Genomic DNA, 19725 nt, shown 5'->3' on the forward strand with positions numbered 1-19725 from the left:
TCCCTCGCCGCTGCCCCTAGCTACCATTTCTCATTCCTCCCAGGGCTGTCTGGGGAGCCAGGCTGGGGAAGCTTCCACCGGGGCTACCGCATGGTTCTGGGTGCTGGCTGTTCCCTGCCCAGTGCCCGCTGGGCAGCCCAGCGTGGGCTCTGCTACCTTCTGGGGTAGGAACACCGGGATTCTCCACGCGCCTGGAGGCAGTGAACGGGCCAGTCAGGTATCTTGGACTTCCCTGGGACAAGCTTCTGGTGTTCGAGCGTTTTCCCCTCCCCACCCTGTCATGGTGTTAGTAAGTAAGCGAGGAGGCAGCTGTGTCTGGGGGTCCCCACCCCAGATCTCTGCGGGACATTGATGCTCAGCAACTAAGTTTGCACAGATTCTTATGGGGGACCTTTGTCCCACTCATACAGAGGCCATTGCTGAGCACAGACCTTTTCCATGCTCCCAGTTCGAGGAGGATGGTCTCTTTTCCCCGGGAGACCTCTGCTCCTGTCCCGTGGGCTTTCAGTGAGGTGCACAGAGAGCCCTCAGCACCTTTTTATTTTTTATTATTTTTTAATTTTTTGGCTGTGCCGCGTGGCATGTGGGATCATCGTTCACTGACCAGGGATCGAACCTGTGCCCCTTGCAGTGGAAGTGAGGAGTCTTAACCATTGGACCGCCAGGGAAGTCCCCTCAGCACCTTTTTAAGCAGAGGGGCTTTCAGAAGATCACTGGGAAAACCATCCGCTGCTCTTCAACGTCTTGTGTTTTGGGCTTAGTTTTGAGCACTTAAACTAGTAAAGATACTACTAATTACACCTGCCATGTGCCAGCCCTGCACTAAGCCCTTCACCCAACCCATTTCCTGCAGTCCCCCCAAGAGCACTGAGGTCTCTAAGGGACAGAGTTGATATTCTGGCTCGGTAAGCGATGCACCCAAGCTCTATGCAGGGCCGAGGTGCGGCGGGTCCTCCTGGAACCGCATCCCACCCCGTCTGCACTCCTGTGTCTCAGATGAGCCTCCTTCAAATGTTCCTCATCACTCTTACCTCATAACTCACCGTTTCACCAACACACAATTCTGCCTCTTCTCATTCCCAATTCAGAAAAGCCTATGGAGGGCTCTGATTGGTCCAGTTAAGTCCCCTGCTCAACTCTGAAACCAGGGGAGCAAGGGACCCCGCTGGGTCCTCCTGCTGGGTGGAGTTAGGAAGGGCAGGGCAGCTGAAATGCTGGGTGTCCACCGTCGGTTGGCAGGCCTCCCTGTTTCCAGGTGGGAAAGTCGAGGTTTGGATCCCTGGGGTGACTAATCCTGGGTAATCTGTTGGGGCAGCACTGGTTCTAGAGTCAGGACTAGGACTTGGAGCCTAGGCTTTTGGGCACTCTGCCACCCTGCCTCCGCCCGGTGGTGGGCTGTGCGCCGGGGCTTTGCGGGAGGAAAGGTGAACACTGTGCTTCCAGCCTTCCAGAACTGCAGGGTCCAAGACACGGGCGCCCAGGAGTAGAGAATAAAGAGCCAGTGGTAAAAACTAGGGGAAGTGTGGGCAGCGGGCTCTGGGCGTTCAGAAAGTGAAGAGTTAACTGGTGGGGGTGGGGAGCTAGGTGTCTGAGGATGCTTGTGGCAGGGATAAAATGTCAGCAGGGGTGGAGACAGGGAGCTGTGTTCCAGGTGTCATGAAGAGTTTGCGTTCGGGCTTGGGCTGGACTGGTGGGCACCGATGTGACCTCTAGTGAAGAGTCTAATTAACCCTCTTTTCTGAATGGCCCCCAGGGGCCTAGAGTTGGGTTGATCTTCATTTTTGCTCCGTGACACACTCCTGTCCTTGGTGTACACATGGCCCACTTTCATCTTGTCTCTGTCTAATGGTGTCTTTAAGTCTGTTTTAGTACGACTTCAGACTGTTTGCTTGGGTGTCTTTCCACTTGTGCAAAGCTGAACTCAATGGATATATGTACTTTTTAAAAAATTATTTATTTATTTATTTATATTTTAAGATCTTTATTGGAGTATAATTGCTTTACAATGGTGTGTTAGTTTCTGCTTTATAACAAAGTGAATCAGTTATACATATACATATGTTCCCATATCTCTTCCCTCTTGCATCTCCCTCCCTCCCTCCCTCCCTAACCCACCGCTATAGGTGGTCACAAAGCACCGAGCTGATCTCCCTGTGCTATGTGGCTGCTTCCCACTAGCTATCTATTTTACATTTGGTAGTGTATATATGTCCATGCCACTCTCTCACTTTGTCCCAGCTTACCCTTCCCCCTCCCCGTATCCTCAAGTCCATTCTCCACGTGGATATATGTATTTTTTACTCTTTATTTTAGCATCTATGTCATGGGCTTGGTCCTGGAGTGGATTAAGAACAACGGCGGTGCAGCAGCCATGGAGAAGCTTAGCTCCATCAAATCGCAAATGATTTATGAGATTGTTGATAATTCTCAAGGATTCTATGTGTAAGTTGATGGGGTTTTATCTCACATTTTGCCTCTTGTGAATTTAAAAATGGGTATATGCCATGTCCTTTTGGAACATGGATGCAGCCACCTTTCGCTGAGACACCGTACTCCTCAGGAGCATGAGTTAGGTAAGTCTTCCCTCCTGCATCCCATGCCCAGGAATCCCGGGCTTTGGGACCTGTCTCCCAATGGGTGGTAACGTTTCTCACACCACAGACCCCGGGGCAGACCCCTCTCCCCAGCCTCACCTCCTCTGTATGTCCCCTGGGGACAAAACACGTACTTGCTGGAAGCTCTCAGCTTTACCTCAGGACTCCCTGGAGACCCTTGGTATAAACACCCACTCCTGGCCTCTCCCCTGGGTTATTTACCTTTTTAGGAAAGTTTACTCTTTCGCTTATTACAGGACAAACACTCCCATCCCAGGCCTGCAGTTGGTGAATGGAATTGGCTGTGGTATGAGTTGACTCCTAGTTAAATGTTTCTGTGACGAATTGATTCATGAACATGTGTTGACCGCTGGACCAACACCAGAGCGCGTATGGGCCTTGTATTGATCTCCTAGGGCTGCCAGAGCAAAGTACCACTAGCTTGGTGGCTTAAAACAAGAGAAATTTATTTTCAGTGTTCTGGAGCGCAGGAGTTCAAAGGCAAGCTGTCAGCAAGGCTTTGCTCCCTTCAGAGACCCCAGGGAAGAATCCATTCCTTGCCTCTTCCAGCTTCCAGTGGCTTCAGGCATTCCTTGGCTTGTGGCTGCCTCACCCCAGTCTCTGCCTCTGAGAGGCCTTCACATGGCCTCCTCCTTTCTTGTGTGTCTTGTATTCTGTCTCTTACGTTGGATTTAGGGCCCACCCAGATAATCCAGGATGATTGGTCTCATCTAGAGATCTTAGCTTAATTGCATCAGCAGAGACCCTTTTTCTAGGTCACATTCGCAGGTTCTGGAGGTGAACACGTGGGTAAACCTTTGCAGAAGCCACCGTTCAACCCCCTACAACAGACCTGTCACCAAAATGCCAGATATAAAGTACCTAGTACAGTGCCTGGCACACAAGGAGCTTGAGAGATGATGTTTTCATTTGTTTTTCCCCTCCTTCAAGGTGGGGACGCTGTGGGAGGACCAGACTTTATGCTCTGTATGCACGTGTGTTTATACACTTACATGCGTAAACACTTACACTCATTTGCCGAGCCAGGACCCCCTTCTTAGCGGCCTTTACTCTTTGGAGTTCAGTGTGTTGTAAGAAAAAATATCTGGCTGACCATAACAAAGGAATTTTCACTCTTTGAAGAATTTAGTGGGCCTCGTAGGACAAAAAACTGGTGCCTCAATCCTGCCTTAGAATTGTACGTTTTACCCAAGATTTGCTAACACATCTCCATAAGCATCCGTGGGTGGGGTTGTACTTTTGGGACAGGCCTAACTGCTGCTGTCCCCTCTGCCCTTAAATGCCTGCCTGCTCCTGTGAGTTCTTGGCGTGTGATGACACCCCAGCCACAAGCCCTCAGGGAGTCTGGCTTGGCTGAACGACTTGACCTTTGGGGTCCTCTTCCACATGCCATCTGGGGGAAGGGGTACACACTGTGCACTTCTGCCTGCTCTGTGGTTCTGTGGCTTGGCCCTTGGGAATCTTCCACTTTAGAGCCTGACGTGTGAGAGAGGAGGCCAGGGTACTCCACGAGCGCTGACTGGAGCCATTGTAACGTGCGTGATCAGCAGTAGACGGTCCAAGGAGTTCATGGCCAAGGGCTAAATAAGGAGCCTTGAGCTGGGGGCAGGGAGATACTGCTTTGGCTGGAGGCGAAGGGAGGGCTTTTACACGAGCTTGAGCCTTGGACAGGAGTAAGAATTAGGCAGAGAGGAAGGCGGAAGTACTTTTAGGAATTTTTAGGAAGGCAGGAATGGCCTCTGCAAAGCACTGAGGGAAGAAAGTAGAGTGTTTGGAGAACAGAGAGTGGGCTACCTGAAGGGCACGGCTCGTGCTGGGATTGGAAAGAAAGTCTGGTCTGAAGACATGTTTAATTCACTAGCTCATTTATCCATTCGTCTATCTACCCATCCACCCACCCATCCATCTACCCATCCATCCACCCACCCATTCATCCGTCTACCCATCCATCCATCCATCTATCCGTCCGTCCGTCCGTCCATCCATCCATCCATCCAATGGCGCCTGAACACTCCTCTGTGCTAGCCTTGTTCCAGGCTCTGGGGATACCCAGAAGAATAAGTCACCTTTCCTGGCTCCATAAGAGTGATCAGGATCTGAGTGTGAGTAAGAGCACGTGGCAGCTGTTGTGGAGGGGAGACCAATTTTCTATGGGCTTTTGGCTCCGTATGTTTCTCGGGAGATGTGAAGGCACAAAATGGGAGGACAGGAAGCATGGTGATGCCTCCAGAAGAAATCCAGGAAATTAAAAACAAAATAAAGCATAGGAGGAACACCAAGAATCCCCTGAATTCTCTCCCTGCAGTTGAGATCCTTTAACTGCAAGCACCCAACCTGGCGTTTCCCAGAAGGCAGCCTGTCGAAGCCAATGTGGCAGGCAGGTCATCTCCTGAGGAATCTCATCACCTTCCCATGCAAAACTCCTCATTCACTTATGAACAGCCTTGACCCCGAACTTGCATCCTCTTCCGAATAAGCCTCTTTCTGGGAACTTCCATTCACCCCCTGGGCCGCCTGCCCAGAAAAGGTCATCCGGCTCATGGTGTTCCTCTGGGACCTTGTTACCAGGGTCAGTAGCAGGCTTTGCTCCCTCTCTCCTCTATGTTAGCAGTTGGACGCTCACTAGTTGTCTCTGTGTGCACTTGGGTTTTCAGGAAGTTCTTTGCTATGGAAATGTGGCCCCGAAGAGGAGGTGAGCAGTTAAATGCGAATGCATGTGGATAAAGAGTATGTAATGTAGACGTTAAGAACATGGGCTCTTGCACTGGGTAATTTGTGTAAAGCACCAGAAACCGTATTTGGCACTTAGGGAGCATTCCTTAAGGGTTAGCTCTTAATAGTATTTGTGGTTATTATTGAAAGCACCTAGGATGTTCCTGACACATCGTGTTTAATGTGTATTAGATATTAATTTTAATATATAAAGCTGTTGAAGTGATCAAATCCATATCTACATCTGAGGTCACCTTTTCTCACTTTCATGTGGGGTCCAGACCTTAGGAAACAGAGGGAAGCATGTGATGTGTCTAGTGACAACCCCAAGCTAAAATAAAGCAGGCAGAGCCCTTGGCGCTTTACAGCTATGAATACATTTTATTGTCATCACAACCCTGTGAACAGACAGTGTTTTACAGCAGCACAGACAGGTTAGGGTCAGGTGCAGCAGGGAAGTGGGATCAGGCAGGATAAGAACATGGGGAGAGTCAAGGGTGCTGGTTCCAGAGCCTTTACTAAGGAAACAACAAAAATCACAAATGATATTGACTTTTTATTTCAAAATGCAGGAATCAGTGGAAAAACTAGAAATGATCATGCTCACAATTGTGATCAGTTATGTCTAAATATGTAAAAGTCAGTTACTTTCCCATACTTCAGAAATAACAATAAAAAACAAGGAAAGATCCCATTCGCAATAGTCACAAAAATTAGTAAATATCTAGAAGTCAGTTCAGTGTTCACCTGAAAAAGTTAGTGCAAAAGGATAGATGAAACATTTTAAACATACATGTTAACATTAATAAAATGTAATGTTAACATATGATCTATTAACGTATAAAGCCACTGGCAGAGGGAAAGACAGATCGGTGGAAAAGTCCAGAAACTGGTCCATGTTTACTTGAGAATTGCATTTTAAATTAGACAGTTTTAAAGTCTAACGTGACTTTTTGTCTAATTGACTGATTGAAGCATTGATAATTCATTTAAACAGAAATTAGATATTTGCATCACAGCATACACAAATTCTAGTCCATCGAAAAGATGCAAATGCAACTAAATGCAAGTAGCAAATATAAAATACAGGAGAGAATTTATGTGTAAGTGTAGGGAGTACAGAAGCCTTCCTAAATAAGCCATAAAACTCAGAAGCCATAAAGTAAAAGATATTTAATTACATGAAAATTTAAAACTTTTCTACAGTTCAAGACATAAACAAAACAAATGACAGACACAAAGTTTGGTAGCGTATTAACATATAAAGGTTACTGTTGATATAGAGAAGAACCACAAATAAATGAAAAAGGATAACCAAATTTTAAAAAGGCTGGGGGTGGTTTCTAACTGTATGAGCAAACAACTCAGAAGAAACACAGCTGGTTAATAGATGAATGAAGAGGGGCCAACTACTTTAGGAAATGCAGATTAAAACCATGGGATTTTCTTCCCCTCTGATCAGCAGAAATTCTAAAGACTGATAACATCTGGTGTAGGCAAGGGAACAAACACACTTTGGGTATGTTAAGTAAAAAAATGTGTTCAATTTTGGAGCGAGGTTTGCAGCGTCCATCAAAGTTCAAAACTCTGCTGCTATTTGACCAAAGACTTACTTCTAGGCACCTGCCCTCTGCCAGTACTCTGCCTTGCCCAGAAGTGTGCACAAAATTGGGCACCCGCAAGCCCAATGCGGGATACTTACGTTAACGGGGAAAATCTAGAGACAACCCGGGTGTCCTTCAGGAGGGGTCTGGTGAAGGAAATTAAGATCCATCCGTGGTATGGAGTAACGTGTGCGTGGAGAGCGGGGAAGGTCTGTGAGCAAACTGGGAAGATGACCTGATACGTCATCTTGTGACTCTTTTGTGGGCTTGTCTCACCTCAGGATGCACTCTTCACGCCCTTCTTGTCTCTGGTTTGTCTTTTGGAGCAGACACCGCTGAAATGAGCCTCTTGTCTTCGCTTGCCAACTGCCTGCGGTTTTCTTGCGCCCTCCTAACCCTCGCCACCTTTGTGAGATGCTGTTTCCCACTCAGGCGGTGCCTTTCCCCTCACACATGCCCCTCTGGTACCTTGGGCAGTCCCGGGGTTTCTCAGTGGGCATTCTAGAAGACTCATCCCAGAGATGCAGTGGGTTTTTCAGCCACGTGCATTTGGGGAAAACTCTGTTCCTGTATGAATTATCCTCTTGGGAGTTCACGATTCACCGGAGCTCTTGAGACGCTCTAGGAAGTTGAGTCAAGAAACCCGTGTAGCCCTGTTCGTGCAGGATTTCCTAAATTTCTAGGACTGACTGTGGCACCGCTTTTCCAGTCACAACCATCCTTGTCAGCTTCCGTCATAGGCTCCCTGGGGAGCGCTGCTCACACTCTAGCCTGGAAGCTTTGCAGTCCCAGGATGACCCGCTGCTTCCACGCCCACCCGGCCCCCCCGTGCTAGCGCTCTGTCAGCCTGGCACCTTCTCCCTGCCCCCAACTCATTCAGGCCACAGGCCCTGCCCTCGCTCTAGGATTTAGTGATAACGCCTGGGAGCGGTGGGCCAGCACAGACCACGGCAGTGCTCGGCGTGGCTCACAGGGTTTAAAACACACAATTTGAGCCCTTACTGGAACATGGGAAGATGATTTAAATCCAGATGTCTTATTTCATAATCCCCGTGTCTCTGAAAGTGGGAGAAAGAGACTGGGGGGGCCATATGTTTCAAGCAAAAGGGAGACTGTTTCTCTGTGGAAGAACAGGCCCTCACAGTTAACAGGTAACGTAGGGAGTTTGTGCTGAGTCTGTCATGTTGGGCCTGTTATACTCATTTATATGACCGTTGGGTCCCTATTGGCATTTGAATTTGCTGCCCATGCTTGAAACACCCCAGTGTCCCTGTCTTGGTCATCAGGCCTAATTCTGTTGACCTAGAAAGTTCTTTGTGGGAGCTTTCTAGCAGGGCTCTCCCGCAGTGTCCCCACCCTCCAGCCCCTATGTCGTAGTGCTTTTTCTAAAACACGGAACTCGTTGCGCAGACCTGATTACTCCTCTTTGCTCCAGGATCCGATTGATCCAGCTCCCAGGAGAGCGTGTCTGCAGGGCCCTCCGCGGTCTGCAGTCCTGCCCCCAGCCAGGCACCCAGCACCCCAGGTGCTGCAGAGAACTTGCTGGGGTCCCCCGTGCCTTGGCAGACACAGCTGTCTGCCAGATGCCCTTCCTTCGTCTCCCCGTGTCCTGACCCCTCCCACCTCCCTTCCTCTGAAACCTTCAACCTTCCCTCCGGCAGAGTTACTTGCTCAGCTCTGTGCTTCCACAGCGCTTGTCCTGTGGAATTTGAATTCCCTCCACAGCCATCTTGCTAGGTTGGGAGCAGCTGATTCCCCTTCATCTTTTTCTTCCTTCCCTCAGCCCCACAGCAGGGACACTCTCGGGCACCGTGCAAATTTAATCTTCAATTTCTAGTTGTTATGACATAGTTGCTGTCATGATACCATCTATGTTCACAATAGGATGAGTAAATGTGTGCGGGACGACTGTAAATACAGACTCTTTGTAAATCCAGGTTCTTAATTCTTCCCCCTTTTTAATATTTTTTCCCCTTAAATCACATGTCCTTTTTGCTGCTCCAGCTCTATAATTGGACTCTCACCTGGGGAGCCTGAGGCAGCAGAATATCAAAGAGGGTAGACACTAAATTTTTAATTTAAATGTCAACCAGGATAACTACTACCTGTGCAAAGGGGGGCCCAGAATTCAGGTTCAAAGCCTATTACCAGATACTTGGTTTCCCTTCTTGTGTCTCTTCTGTCCATCGATGTGCACTTGACTCCTATTAACTTTAACAGGAATTATGTGTGTGCCCTGAGGGGCGAGCATAGCTTTTAATGGGGGCGTCCTCACACTGCTTTTATTTGCTGTTTAATTTTAATGAATCCCACCCTGTAGAAGGGGAAGAATGAAATAGGATGTGCTTGAGAAAATGGAGAGTTATTACATATCTTCCTTGTAATCCAGAGTAGCATGTCATCTGTTCTTCTGTTTGTCTCCTTTGGTTGTCAATGGAAGATAATTTTGGCTTGCTTACTTTCCAAATCAGAAACTGAAGTCAAATACTAACGTATCCTAGATGAAATTTGACTCATTCATTTTTGAGAGTCTGTGAGCCCTGTGTAAGGTGCTGAGAATAAAAAGACAAATTTATTGACTTCAATAGTTATTTACATAGCATTGAATGTGTTCCAGACACTGTTCTAAATTCTATCAGTTATCTACTTTTGCATCATAGAACACTTCAAGACAGTGACTGAAAACCACAGCCATTTCTTTTGCTCAGGATTCTTTTCAGTCAGCAGGTGGGGCTGGGCTCAGTGGGGTGGTTTCTTCTGCTGGTCTCATCTGAGATCACTTATTCAACCAAAGTCACCTGGTGATCCACCTAGAGTGTAAATGGCCCCCCTCATCTGTCTGGCAGCTGGTGCTGGCTGGCTGTGGGCTGGGCCTGTTATTTCCAGCAGGCTAGCTCGGGCTTGCTTACACGGCAGTGATGTTTTAAGAGGGCAGGTATAGAAGCCGCATGCCCCTTGAGGCCTCAGCTTGGAAGTTGCACAGCGTCACTCTTGTTACAGTCTCTTGGTCAAAGCAAGTCCACAAGGCCAGCCTAGATTCAAAACGTGTGGAGCACAAGACCCCACCTCTTGCTGGGAGGGCTGCAGAGAATTTGTGGCCATTTAGTCCTCACATCAGAGAGGCACAACAGAGAGATTTAGTAACTTGTTCAAGGTCGCACAGCTTGGGACAGTACAGTGTTTTAAGTGCTTTGAAAGCTGCTGCTCATTATTTTTAAATCTTACGGCCACTATTCGGACCAACTTATTTTTTTTCTCTGCAGCCTTGTAGAAAAAGGGTCATTCACATTGCTGTGTGGCTGCCATGGGTTGGAAGCTTCATATATGTTGTACCACTGAACTGTCATAACTAGTATGAAATGGAGATATTATTATCATTCCCAATATTCAGATGAGGAAACTGAGGCTCTTGGAAATTAAGTATGAGTCGTATAAGAGAATGTTAACTCACTGTTCCATATGCAAGAGTGATCTCCCTAAGTAAATTATAAATGTCCTGGGGCAGATCTTTTTTTAATCTCTTGTTTGCACCTGGAAAATGGTTTTAAAAAATTTTCTGCTGACAATTAAAACAGGATTAGATAGCAGCTGTGCTTTAGGGCATCCAGTTCACATTTATTACATTTACTTCATAGCCTACTTTCACCCTAACTAGTGGCAATAGAATTGCAAGTTGATGGGAACAATCTTACTCTAATCACCTGTACATTTCAGTATACTCCATTATGATGTTTAAATATATAACATACTATTAAAAGAACATTAAAGGGAAGATAGAATTATCCCACATTCTCACATCCTGAACACAAATATTTTCTGTTTCTCTATGCTTCCTTAGAATCTTTATGTCCACATTTATACTCTAATTAGAGTACCCATAACATCTAAAATTTTTGACTTATTAGATCACAAACCAGTTCCATTTTGCAGCCTAATCTTTATATTTATCTTTTTATGTGGCATCTTAATATTTAGTTATAAAGAAATGTTATAATTTATTTTATTTCTATGGTGGCCGTAGGTCGTTTCTAACTTTACCTGTTGTAATTAATTACAGAATATATGGTGTTCTGGATGGGCTTTAGTTCAGGTATTTGGTTTAATTCTATCTCTAAATATGTACTCTCATATTTTTTGAAAACATATGTTCTGAATTTGATTCCCAGCTCCTGTCAAGAACCATGTAAATGTGTGTTGTGTGTTGTGTGTTTTGTGTGTGTGTGTGGTGTTTGTGTGTGTCTGTCCGTGTGTGTGTGTGCGCGCGCGCCAACAGTTTTACTCTGGGAAGTTGACTTAAGGAAATAGTTCAAACATACAAAAAATGTCCAAGTAATCCAATGTTATGATGTTTCTTCACATGTTAGCATAACTTTATTTTTTGTAACTAATGCTTTACTTTTTTTTTCTTTTTGCTTTTCTGTAACCAAATAACTGACATAGAGTTCATGTGGGGTATAAGTTTTCGATCTAAATCAATTTTCCCTATACAGCACTACAATTATCCCTCTCTGTTTATTAAATAATATTCACTTTCCTGGAATTATGTGATCCTTATTTTATTGAATGCTTAAATATAATATATAAATGGGTTTATTTGGATTTAATAAAAATCTTTTTTTCTGTTGCCTTGTTAATGGCAGTTGCACATTGCAGAAAAAGAGCTGGAACAAAAAACATGTTTTTCAGATGTCCAGTGGAGCCCCAGAATAGAAGCAGGATGAATATTCCATTCCGCATTGGCAACACCAAAGGAGATGATGCTTTAGAAAAAAGATTTCTCGACAAAGCTCTTGAACTCAATATGATCTCCCTGAAAGGGCATAGGTGAGTACTTGTCCCATCCAGAAGCTTGTCAGAGAATTGGTTTAGTTTTCAGACGCAGAAGGAGACACATCTAGGAGCCTACCCATCCTGGAGAAGCAGTTATTGTAACTAGTTGGGAAAGACCATTTGTTACGGGGGTTCTCCTGCTGCTTACAGACCCCTTAGCGCGATCCCACGGCCGAGAGCATGGCGGGGGGGGCCACATCTTCTAGGAGCTTTGGTCAAAATTACCTTTGAAAATCTCTGCTCTGACAGCACAAAGAGTGCCATCCCAGCTCTGGTGCAGCTGGCACAGCCTGTTCAGTGTAAGAACAGACACTGTTGCTCCCCTGAGCATCAGAGAGAGTAGTTAATTCTGTGAGCTCCATGGAAGATGTGTGTTCTCACGCATGAGAATAGCTGCCTGCTCCCTGCCCCCTGCACGGCAGGCTCATCAAAGAGTTGAGCTAACCTAGGTTCCATGTGAGCGTGACGGTTCTCCACTGCGTTGGAAAGGAATTTTTTAATGACTGAGATGTGTGAAGCTCCTGGCCACCCGCGGGGGCTTTCAGGTGGGAGGTTGGACACGATAGTCTCAGGTGCCGTGACTCTCTCAGGTGCTGGTGACGGGAAGGAGGGTTGTCTTGATGCTCAACCAGATGCTCCTGTTCTTAACAGCTGCATCTGTGGTTCTTCTAGGTCCGTGGGAGGCATTCGGGCCTCTCTGTATAATGCTGTCACCATCGAAGATGTCCAGAAGCTGGCAGCCTTCATGAAGAATTTTTTGGAGATGCACCAGCTATGAGCACATCCTAACCAATATACACTCTGCCCTTGAACAATGTACAAAATTGAAAGTCACTTGGGCATGGCTAAAAAAACTAAAGAAACACAGTATTTTTCTCGAATGAACATGCTTCCGATAGATTTTCTTCTTTTTTCAGAGAACAGCAAAACATCCACAGCTGTCCCAAGCAGTTGAAACTTAACCTTAATTCTGACTTGAACTGGAAGCTTTTAAAAAATCTTCTCTTGCTTTTCTACCAAATTCTAACTACTGTTGTCTTTGCTGCTACTTTTTCTGCCTAGATCTCATATTCAAAGCTGTCTATGAGTTTAATTATATGCAAACTGCAGGTTATTATTTTTAGAGACACACAAACACACAGCACGGAGGGTGGGTGGAGCCCTCTCGGTGCTGAATTTTGATCCTTTGCAAGATGACAGCAGTGGGGTCTTCTGAATTCTGCGGCTATTAATTCAGGTCACCACCGACCGTGTTGTGATGTTCCAGACTGAGAGGCAAACCGGAGATCGTTCTTCATACCATTATTCTCATAAAGAGATAAAAGTGGCATACTATATGTTTCTATAGCAAGGTCTGTTTTTAATACCAAATAGTTTATATCTCTATGCATTTATATCTCTGTGCCTTTATATTTCTAATAATACGTTTCTTGTTGATGTATGTTGAGACTTTGAGAAGCTGTTGGGATCCTTGACCTTGTGCATTAGAGTGTTACGTTCTCAACAGCTGTGTGCCTCCCCTTCCCCCTCCCCTCTCCCTTTTTAAGCTGCTTCACAAGATTTGGAAGCTCCCTGATTCACTTTTACTTTCCTTTCAGTGGGTAGAAGAACGGTTGGTTGGTTGGTTGGTTGGTTCTTTGTTTTTCAGTTATGCTGTTAAACTAAACATCTCTGTTGAACTCCCTTACTGTTTGTTCACGTGACTGTTCTCTTTCTGGTGTTTGACCAGTGATGCCATGAGTTCGGGAAGATCTTTGCTGAAGAGTCTTTTCCCCTCTTGTTTATCCATTGTCAGTGTTTTATGTTGACCGTGCGAAGGACATTAAAGTCCTAAAACATCTAAACCTTTGTCAATGAATTTCTTTACATGCTTTTTAGACAGATTGTTCTTTTAAAAACTTTATGTTGGGAAAACTTGAGTCTAAAAATAGCATCTGTGAAGGGTATTTTCTTCAAAAAGGTGTAAGACTCGAGTCCTGTACATCCACGTCTTTAATGATTCAGCACACTGGTACCTTTCCGTTGGCTTTTGGAATGGACAGTATCAACAAACCACGTTACAACACAGCTCACGGTATACAGTTCTATGAACTTTGTCCCCCTTAGGCTGGAAACATGCCGCTAGGACAGTTCTGAGCTATCTTCGTGTTTCATTGGATGTGTAATGAGGACTATCCTGATCTTTCGTCCCAGCTCTGCACCAATTAGTTGGGTTAGTTGGGTTTCCTGCTTAGGGCTAAACCTTACCAATCTTGGTTCTCTCATCTGTGAAAAGGAGGATTGAAATAACTCCCCTACTTATCTCAGGGATGTTTGAAGAGCTTAAAACGAGGGCTCAATGCAGGATGTGACTGATAACCACAGTACATTTTTAAATGGCAAAAGCCGGCCAGTGCTTGGACGCCATCCAAGTGTTCACATATAATAGTTCTCAGAGTCTATTTTCCCTCCTTCCTCATCCATTCATGTGATGGTGACAAGTCCCTGTGTTTTGTACTGGCCCCAGATCTCTTGAATCTCCACTTATTTCCATTCCCATTGCCACAGCCAGCTCTGTCAGCCCTCAGCGGATCATTTCAGCAGCCTCATCTGCCCCCACCTGCCCCTACCAGCACAGCCCGTTGGACAATCACTTCCCCTTCATGCTCCTCCTTGGTTCATAAAAAAGCCCAGGCTTCTGAGCCCAGCGGTCACAGCTTTGTGGTATCTGGTCTGGCTGCTTCTTTCTTGTGTTTCTGGTTCTTGGAATGTGGCGAGCGTATATGCCCATGCTACGTCGGGTAAGCCTGGAGTTCCTGCCCCCGCTCAGCAAGACTGACGTTCCTTCAAGACACCTGCCAACCTCCTGACCTTGTTTGTGTCTCCTGCTTTGGAAGGATGCGCTTTTCCTTTGTTCTTATAAGCGTGACCCTTTTATCCCGTCACAGCACCTCCATTCTGTGTTTTCCTGTGCCGAGGGTGTCTGCTTACATGCCTTCCCCATCAGAGCAAGGAACAAGCCCTGTTTCTCCACCTCCATCACCTGGCATCCTGCCTTGCCCTTAGGAGGAGCTCAACGACTGTCCGTTTAATGAATGGAAAGACAGAGCTTCCTGAATTTCGCAAACAGCCTGCAGTAAAGGCAGAGGTACAATCTCACATACGAGGATGTTTTAACTTTTCAAAAGCTTACTATGTAATTTCATTTTTTACTAAAATGTAGAATCTTGGATGGCTCCCAGACTCTTCTTTATATTTGTGTGAAAGTGTTTGGAAAACGGTGAGCAGCTGCGTTCATACCAGGACAAAGGGTAGTCGCTGCTGTCTGGAGCTCAGGTCGCTGGAAGATACTCACTGAGCGAAAACCTTGACCTTTGAATGTCTCGAGTGAGTGAACGGACGCCAGTCTGCTGACCACGTGGAGAGAGGTGGAAGGGGAGATAAGGATGCAGGCCCCGGGTCAACAGGCTGCGGGAGCCACAACTGGCCAGTCTTTAAGATTAAAAGCAAAGTGGACGGACAGGTGTCTTTCAGGCCTTGGGACATCTGTGTAAGGCTTGGTGGCCTCATCTTCCTTTAGATCTTCCAAAGTGTCCTTCTCCCAAACTGATTCTGACTATTTTTCTCTTTCAATATTTGACAACGCATAATCATGTTAATACCACCTAAGTGAGAAAAAACAGATTTGTTCCCACGTTGCTTATGTTTACCTCCACACACTGCTTCATCCCCAGCACTGCGGCTCTGTTCTTTGCCTGCACAAGAAACAAAATTGGAATTGTTCTGTTCCGTGCTAGTCTGTGTTGATCTAAGTATCTAATGCTGTCTCGTCACAACTTAGCAGATGCTGGAAGGTTTGGCAAGCCCTCAGGTGAACTATGTGATGTAACAAATATTCCCTTTTTTCCCCTTTAGAGCTTAAGGAGCCACTAAGACCCCGTAAAATGGACAAGACCCATTGATAGATGTCCAGCTCTGCCGGAGGCCCTTGCAGGCCTGGCCTTGTATCACTGTGTGATTAATGTTTGTTGTATCGTGTTCTTTGGAAGGAAAATAAAATGAAGAAGAATTTTCTCACACTTGATCAGAATGAACATAATTAAAAAGCAAAATGCTACCCCGTCTGCAAAGAAATCAATCACTTTAATTGGAAAGAAGATTCCTTGCCTCTGTTTGTAATTGGGCTCTTGGTAAGTTAGAATCGGAATCCATGACAGTTTGTGATAAATGGTCTCCTTTGGGGCTAAAGAAGGTAAGAAGTTCTAATTGCCCCTGGATTATTCCAGAGTGGGTGGAAAAGCTTGATCAAAGAGATACTGGGAGAGAGCTAGAAAAGCTGGCAGTGAGCAAAGATTTATTGAATTTCTTTCTAAGAAGCTAAAGAATAAAATAGTTCATTTGTTGTGACAAAAACAAGAGCCTCTGGTATTTGAAATCCCAGAGCAAATTGGATTTTCTAAGAAAATAGGGAACTGGGCATATTAGAAAAAGTTTACTTACACAGAGGTTCTATAGTTAGGTTATAGAAATTGGCTTTGCTTCCTCGTTAGCACACGAGAAAATTGACAGCCTTGCGCCTCACTTGGGGAAAAGTATGGAATTCATACTTGGAGTGTTTAAATGTATAAGTAATTGGCACTGAGTTTAAGGAAGTCCAAAATGTTTTATTCAAATGAAAGCGTAATTTAAGTTAGTAGACATGTACTCAGGGTCCTAGTGAATGAATCTACTGACCCAATCCCTGTTGGTATCCTAGCCTTTGTCTCTCTTCAGCTTGCCTAACAATACCTGAAGAATAAGGCGGATTTTAGGTTGATGTATTTATTTTGAATTGTGTGTGTTTATTTTACGTATCTATATAGAGGTAGATATATAGTTATAGATATAATTTCAAACTTAAAGAAAAGTTGCAAGATTAGTACAAAGAACTCTTGTATATGCTTTACCTAGATTCACCAATTATTAATATTTAGCTTTATTTGCTTTGGCATTCACTGTCTCTCCATATATACATGTTTTTTTCTCCTGAACCCCTTAATGGTAAGGAGACATTGTGCCCTTTCCCCTAGAAATAGTGATTACTTCCTAAGTGAAACAACATTTTCTTACCAAACCACAGCACAGTGGTCTAAGTCAGAAATTTAACATTGATACTGATCTACCGTCCATATTCAAATTTTGCCACTTATTCCAGTAACATCCTTAATGACTAATTTTTTCAGGCCAGGAACCAGTCTACCATCATGCATCGCACTTAGTTCTCATGTCACTTTGGTCTAAATATGAAATAATTCTCCAGCCTCTTTGTTCTTCATATTATTGAGAGTTTGTGACGAGTATAGGCTGGTTGTGGTGTAGAATGATCCTCGGTCTGGGTTTGTCCTCTGTTTCCTCATGGTTGTTTCATGTTCTGTGCTTTGGATGGGGCTCCACAGAGGTGACGGTGTGTCTCTCTGTGCATTCTTACAGGGGCCCCCTCATGGTCATCTGTCTCATTAGCATCTTGGTTAAGGTGGTGCCCACGAACTTTCTCCACTGTCAAGTTTTTATTTGTTCCTTTGTAGTTAATAAGTAATTTATGGAGAGATATTTTGAGACTCAGAGTATTCTGTTCTTCATCAAACTTTTGAATTACATACTGGTTCATAGAACCAGTAATTCAGGTGGATTTATTTGATGGAGAAGGTGAAGTGATTCTTAATGCTTATTTTCCACTAGTAGTTTTACAAGCCACTCTTCTCTCTCCCAAAGGAAAAAGAATCCTAAAATATAAGCAGGCGTGTGCAGAACAGTTCACTGAGAAGTCAAAAGGCAACCGTTGGAGGATATATATTCCAGGAGCCCTGAGAGTAACAAACATATTTTGAGAATGTGAGCAGTATGGGCAAGTGTGCTTTTTGGTGAACCAGGGAAGGAGGAAAAGAATCCCCTGATCAGGATATAGGGACCAACTTGTAGACTTTTCCTTCCCTGTCTAGTCTAGTTTGTTTATTTCTCAATAGTTTTAGAAGTACAACCCTTTGGCCACACAGACCTTTAATCTAATAACCAGATCATGAACCACAGAGCCTGATTATGCTTTGAAAGATGTGCTATATATAACAACCTAAAGTTAAAATTGCTTCTAATGACTCTAGCCTAGCAGAATAGCCCCCAAGAGAAATGTAAAATCTTGGCTTCCATCTAGCCAGGTGAAAAGCCGTAGGCATCCCGAGAAATGAAACTTGAAGTTGAAACGTAAGAAATGAAGTTGAAACGTAAGAAATGTTACAGGTCATTCTGGGGGAAAAAAAATAATGATCTTATCCAGCAGAGTAAAAAGCGGCTAGAGGCTGAATCATTCTTTCCTGTTCCCTTCCCCCAGTTTAAAACCATAGTTTCTTTAGGTTGAAAGTCCAGAGGTTGAAGCAGAAATCTTCAGGAGTTCTTAGGAAATGACAGGTGAGCAGGTTAATAACCTCAGGTAGCAACTATTCTGCTGTAAAACACACCGGGGAAAACACTCCTGAATTTCTGATGCATTTAGATCGAGGGCAGTCTAACGTATTTTCTGAAGAACTGTGTTCAAATTGAGGCTCCAGCTGATGTTACCCATTCACCTCCCCCATTAAGCCATCCCCAGTTCTCCCAATGGCATATTGTTCAAGATATGGTGTCCTCCATGAGCAAGGTTCTTGTGGATACAGGGGCAAGATATATCAATTAGGATTTCGTTAGTCACAATACATAGAAAACTTGGTCCGAACTGGCTAAAGCAAAAAAAAAAAAAAAAAAGAATTATTGGTTGACGTAACTGAAAAGTCCAAAGATGAGGGCCAGCCCAAGTCTAGTTTACTCCAGAGTCCAGTGGTGCGTATTCTTTGGAACCACCTTTCTGGGACTCTGCGTCTTTGTCCTCCTTCGTGTCACGCTTCATGATAACCACATTGGTGACATTGCCTCTTCAGAACAGGTCCGTAGCTCTGCTTTCCCCGCCAGTGTCCAGGCTCACTCTGCTTGGGCTGCCTTAGGTCAGTTTCTCATTCCTTTGCCAATGAGTAGGACCCAGAAGAAGGGACATGTTAACTGGCTGGAATACAATAGGACCCATCCTTGGAGCTGGGTAGGTGGCCAGTCCCACCTAAACCATATAGAAGCCTGTGCAGTTTGCCAAATAAGTTCTGCTTTTTGTTGCCCTTATGGAGCTTACAGCTTAGTCAGGGAGGCAGGCAAACAAATAAGCAAATGGATACAAGATATGAAGTAAAAGAACAGAGCTGTGAGACTAAGTGTCAGAGGGAAACAGTCCAGACGGAGAAGTGGGAAGTGACATTTGAGTTGAGATCTGAATGGTCGAGCAGGAGTCAATCAAGAAAAGAGGTTAGGGAGAGACAAAAGCCACGTGAGCATCTGGGGAGACATTTATCACTTTACTTTCTCTTAAGAGAGTTGGTGTGTGATGCTCAAAATATTGAACAACTAGTGTGGTACCCTAGAGAGGCCAAAGTTACTAGTGGCCAAAGGAGGATGACTACAGGAAAGCACCAGCTCGCCGTAGGTGGCCACAGATGAGTGGCCCACTGCTGGGGTCTGAGGCCCACGGGGCTAGGGATGGGGCAGAGACTGTTAACCAACTAGGATGGAAGTAGTAGATAAGTATGTAAATAACTGGTATGGCAGCAGAGGCGTGTACCTGCTGGATTTCAAGCCTGACTGTACCGTGTTCTTCTGGGCCTCTTTCCACTATTTACTGACCACCAAACCTTCCCTATGCGATATTCAATAAACATTGACTAAACATATAGATGACTATATTGATAGCATGGGAAAATTATCTACATTCATGCCTGATTGATATTGATAGAAGATTTCGCCCCAGAGCAAATTAGCAAATGCTTCCTTAGATTCCGCAGGGCATCTTAGACGTTGATTTTCAGCTAGAGGCTTCTGGGGTTTGAATCAGCATCTGCCTGAGGTTTGCAAGTTGAGGGGAATCTCAGCCTGGA

At 45.0% G+C, this 19725-nt stretch overlaps 1 protein-coding gene across 3 annotated transcripts in view; it reads left to right on the forward strand.

Annotated features, from left to right (window-relative positions):
* Positions 1–18517, forward strand: part of LOC101337928 (phosphoserine aminotransferase) — a 33717-nt gene extending 15200 nt beyond the window's left edge. The window contains exons 7-9 of one of the 3 annotated variants that reach the window (XM_019934635.3): positions 2314–2442; positions 11618–11755; positions 15656–18517. In XM_019934635.3, coding sequence (XP_019790194.1) covers positions 2314–2442; positions 11618–11755; positions 15656–15662 — 274 coding nt within the window. In that variant the 3' untranslated portion in view covers positions 15663–18517. Of the gene's footprint in view, positions 1–2313; positions 2443–11617; positions 11756–12433; positions 13606–15655 lie in introns of those variants that run through there. The other 2 variants (XM_019934634.3, XM_073806237.1) reach the window with 2 other exon arrangements.
* Positions 18518–19725: the final 1208 nt, after the last annotated feature.

This window comes from Tursiops truncatus, chromosome 6, assembly GCF_011762595.2.
Source record: "Tursiops truncatus isolate mTurTru1 chromosome 6, mTurTru1.mat.Y, whole genome shotgun sequence".
Lineage (NCBI taxonomy): Eukaryota > Metazoa > Chordata > Mammalia > Artiodactyla > Delphinidae > Tursiops > Tursiops truncatus.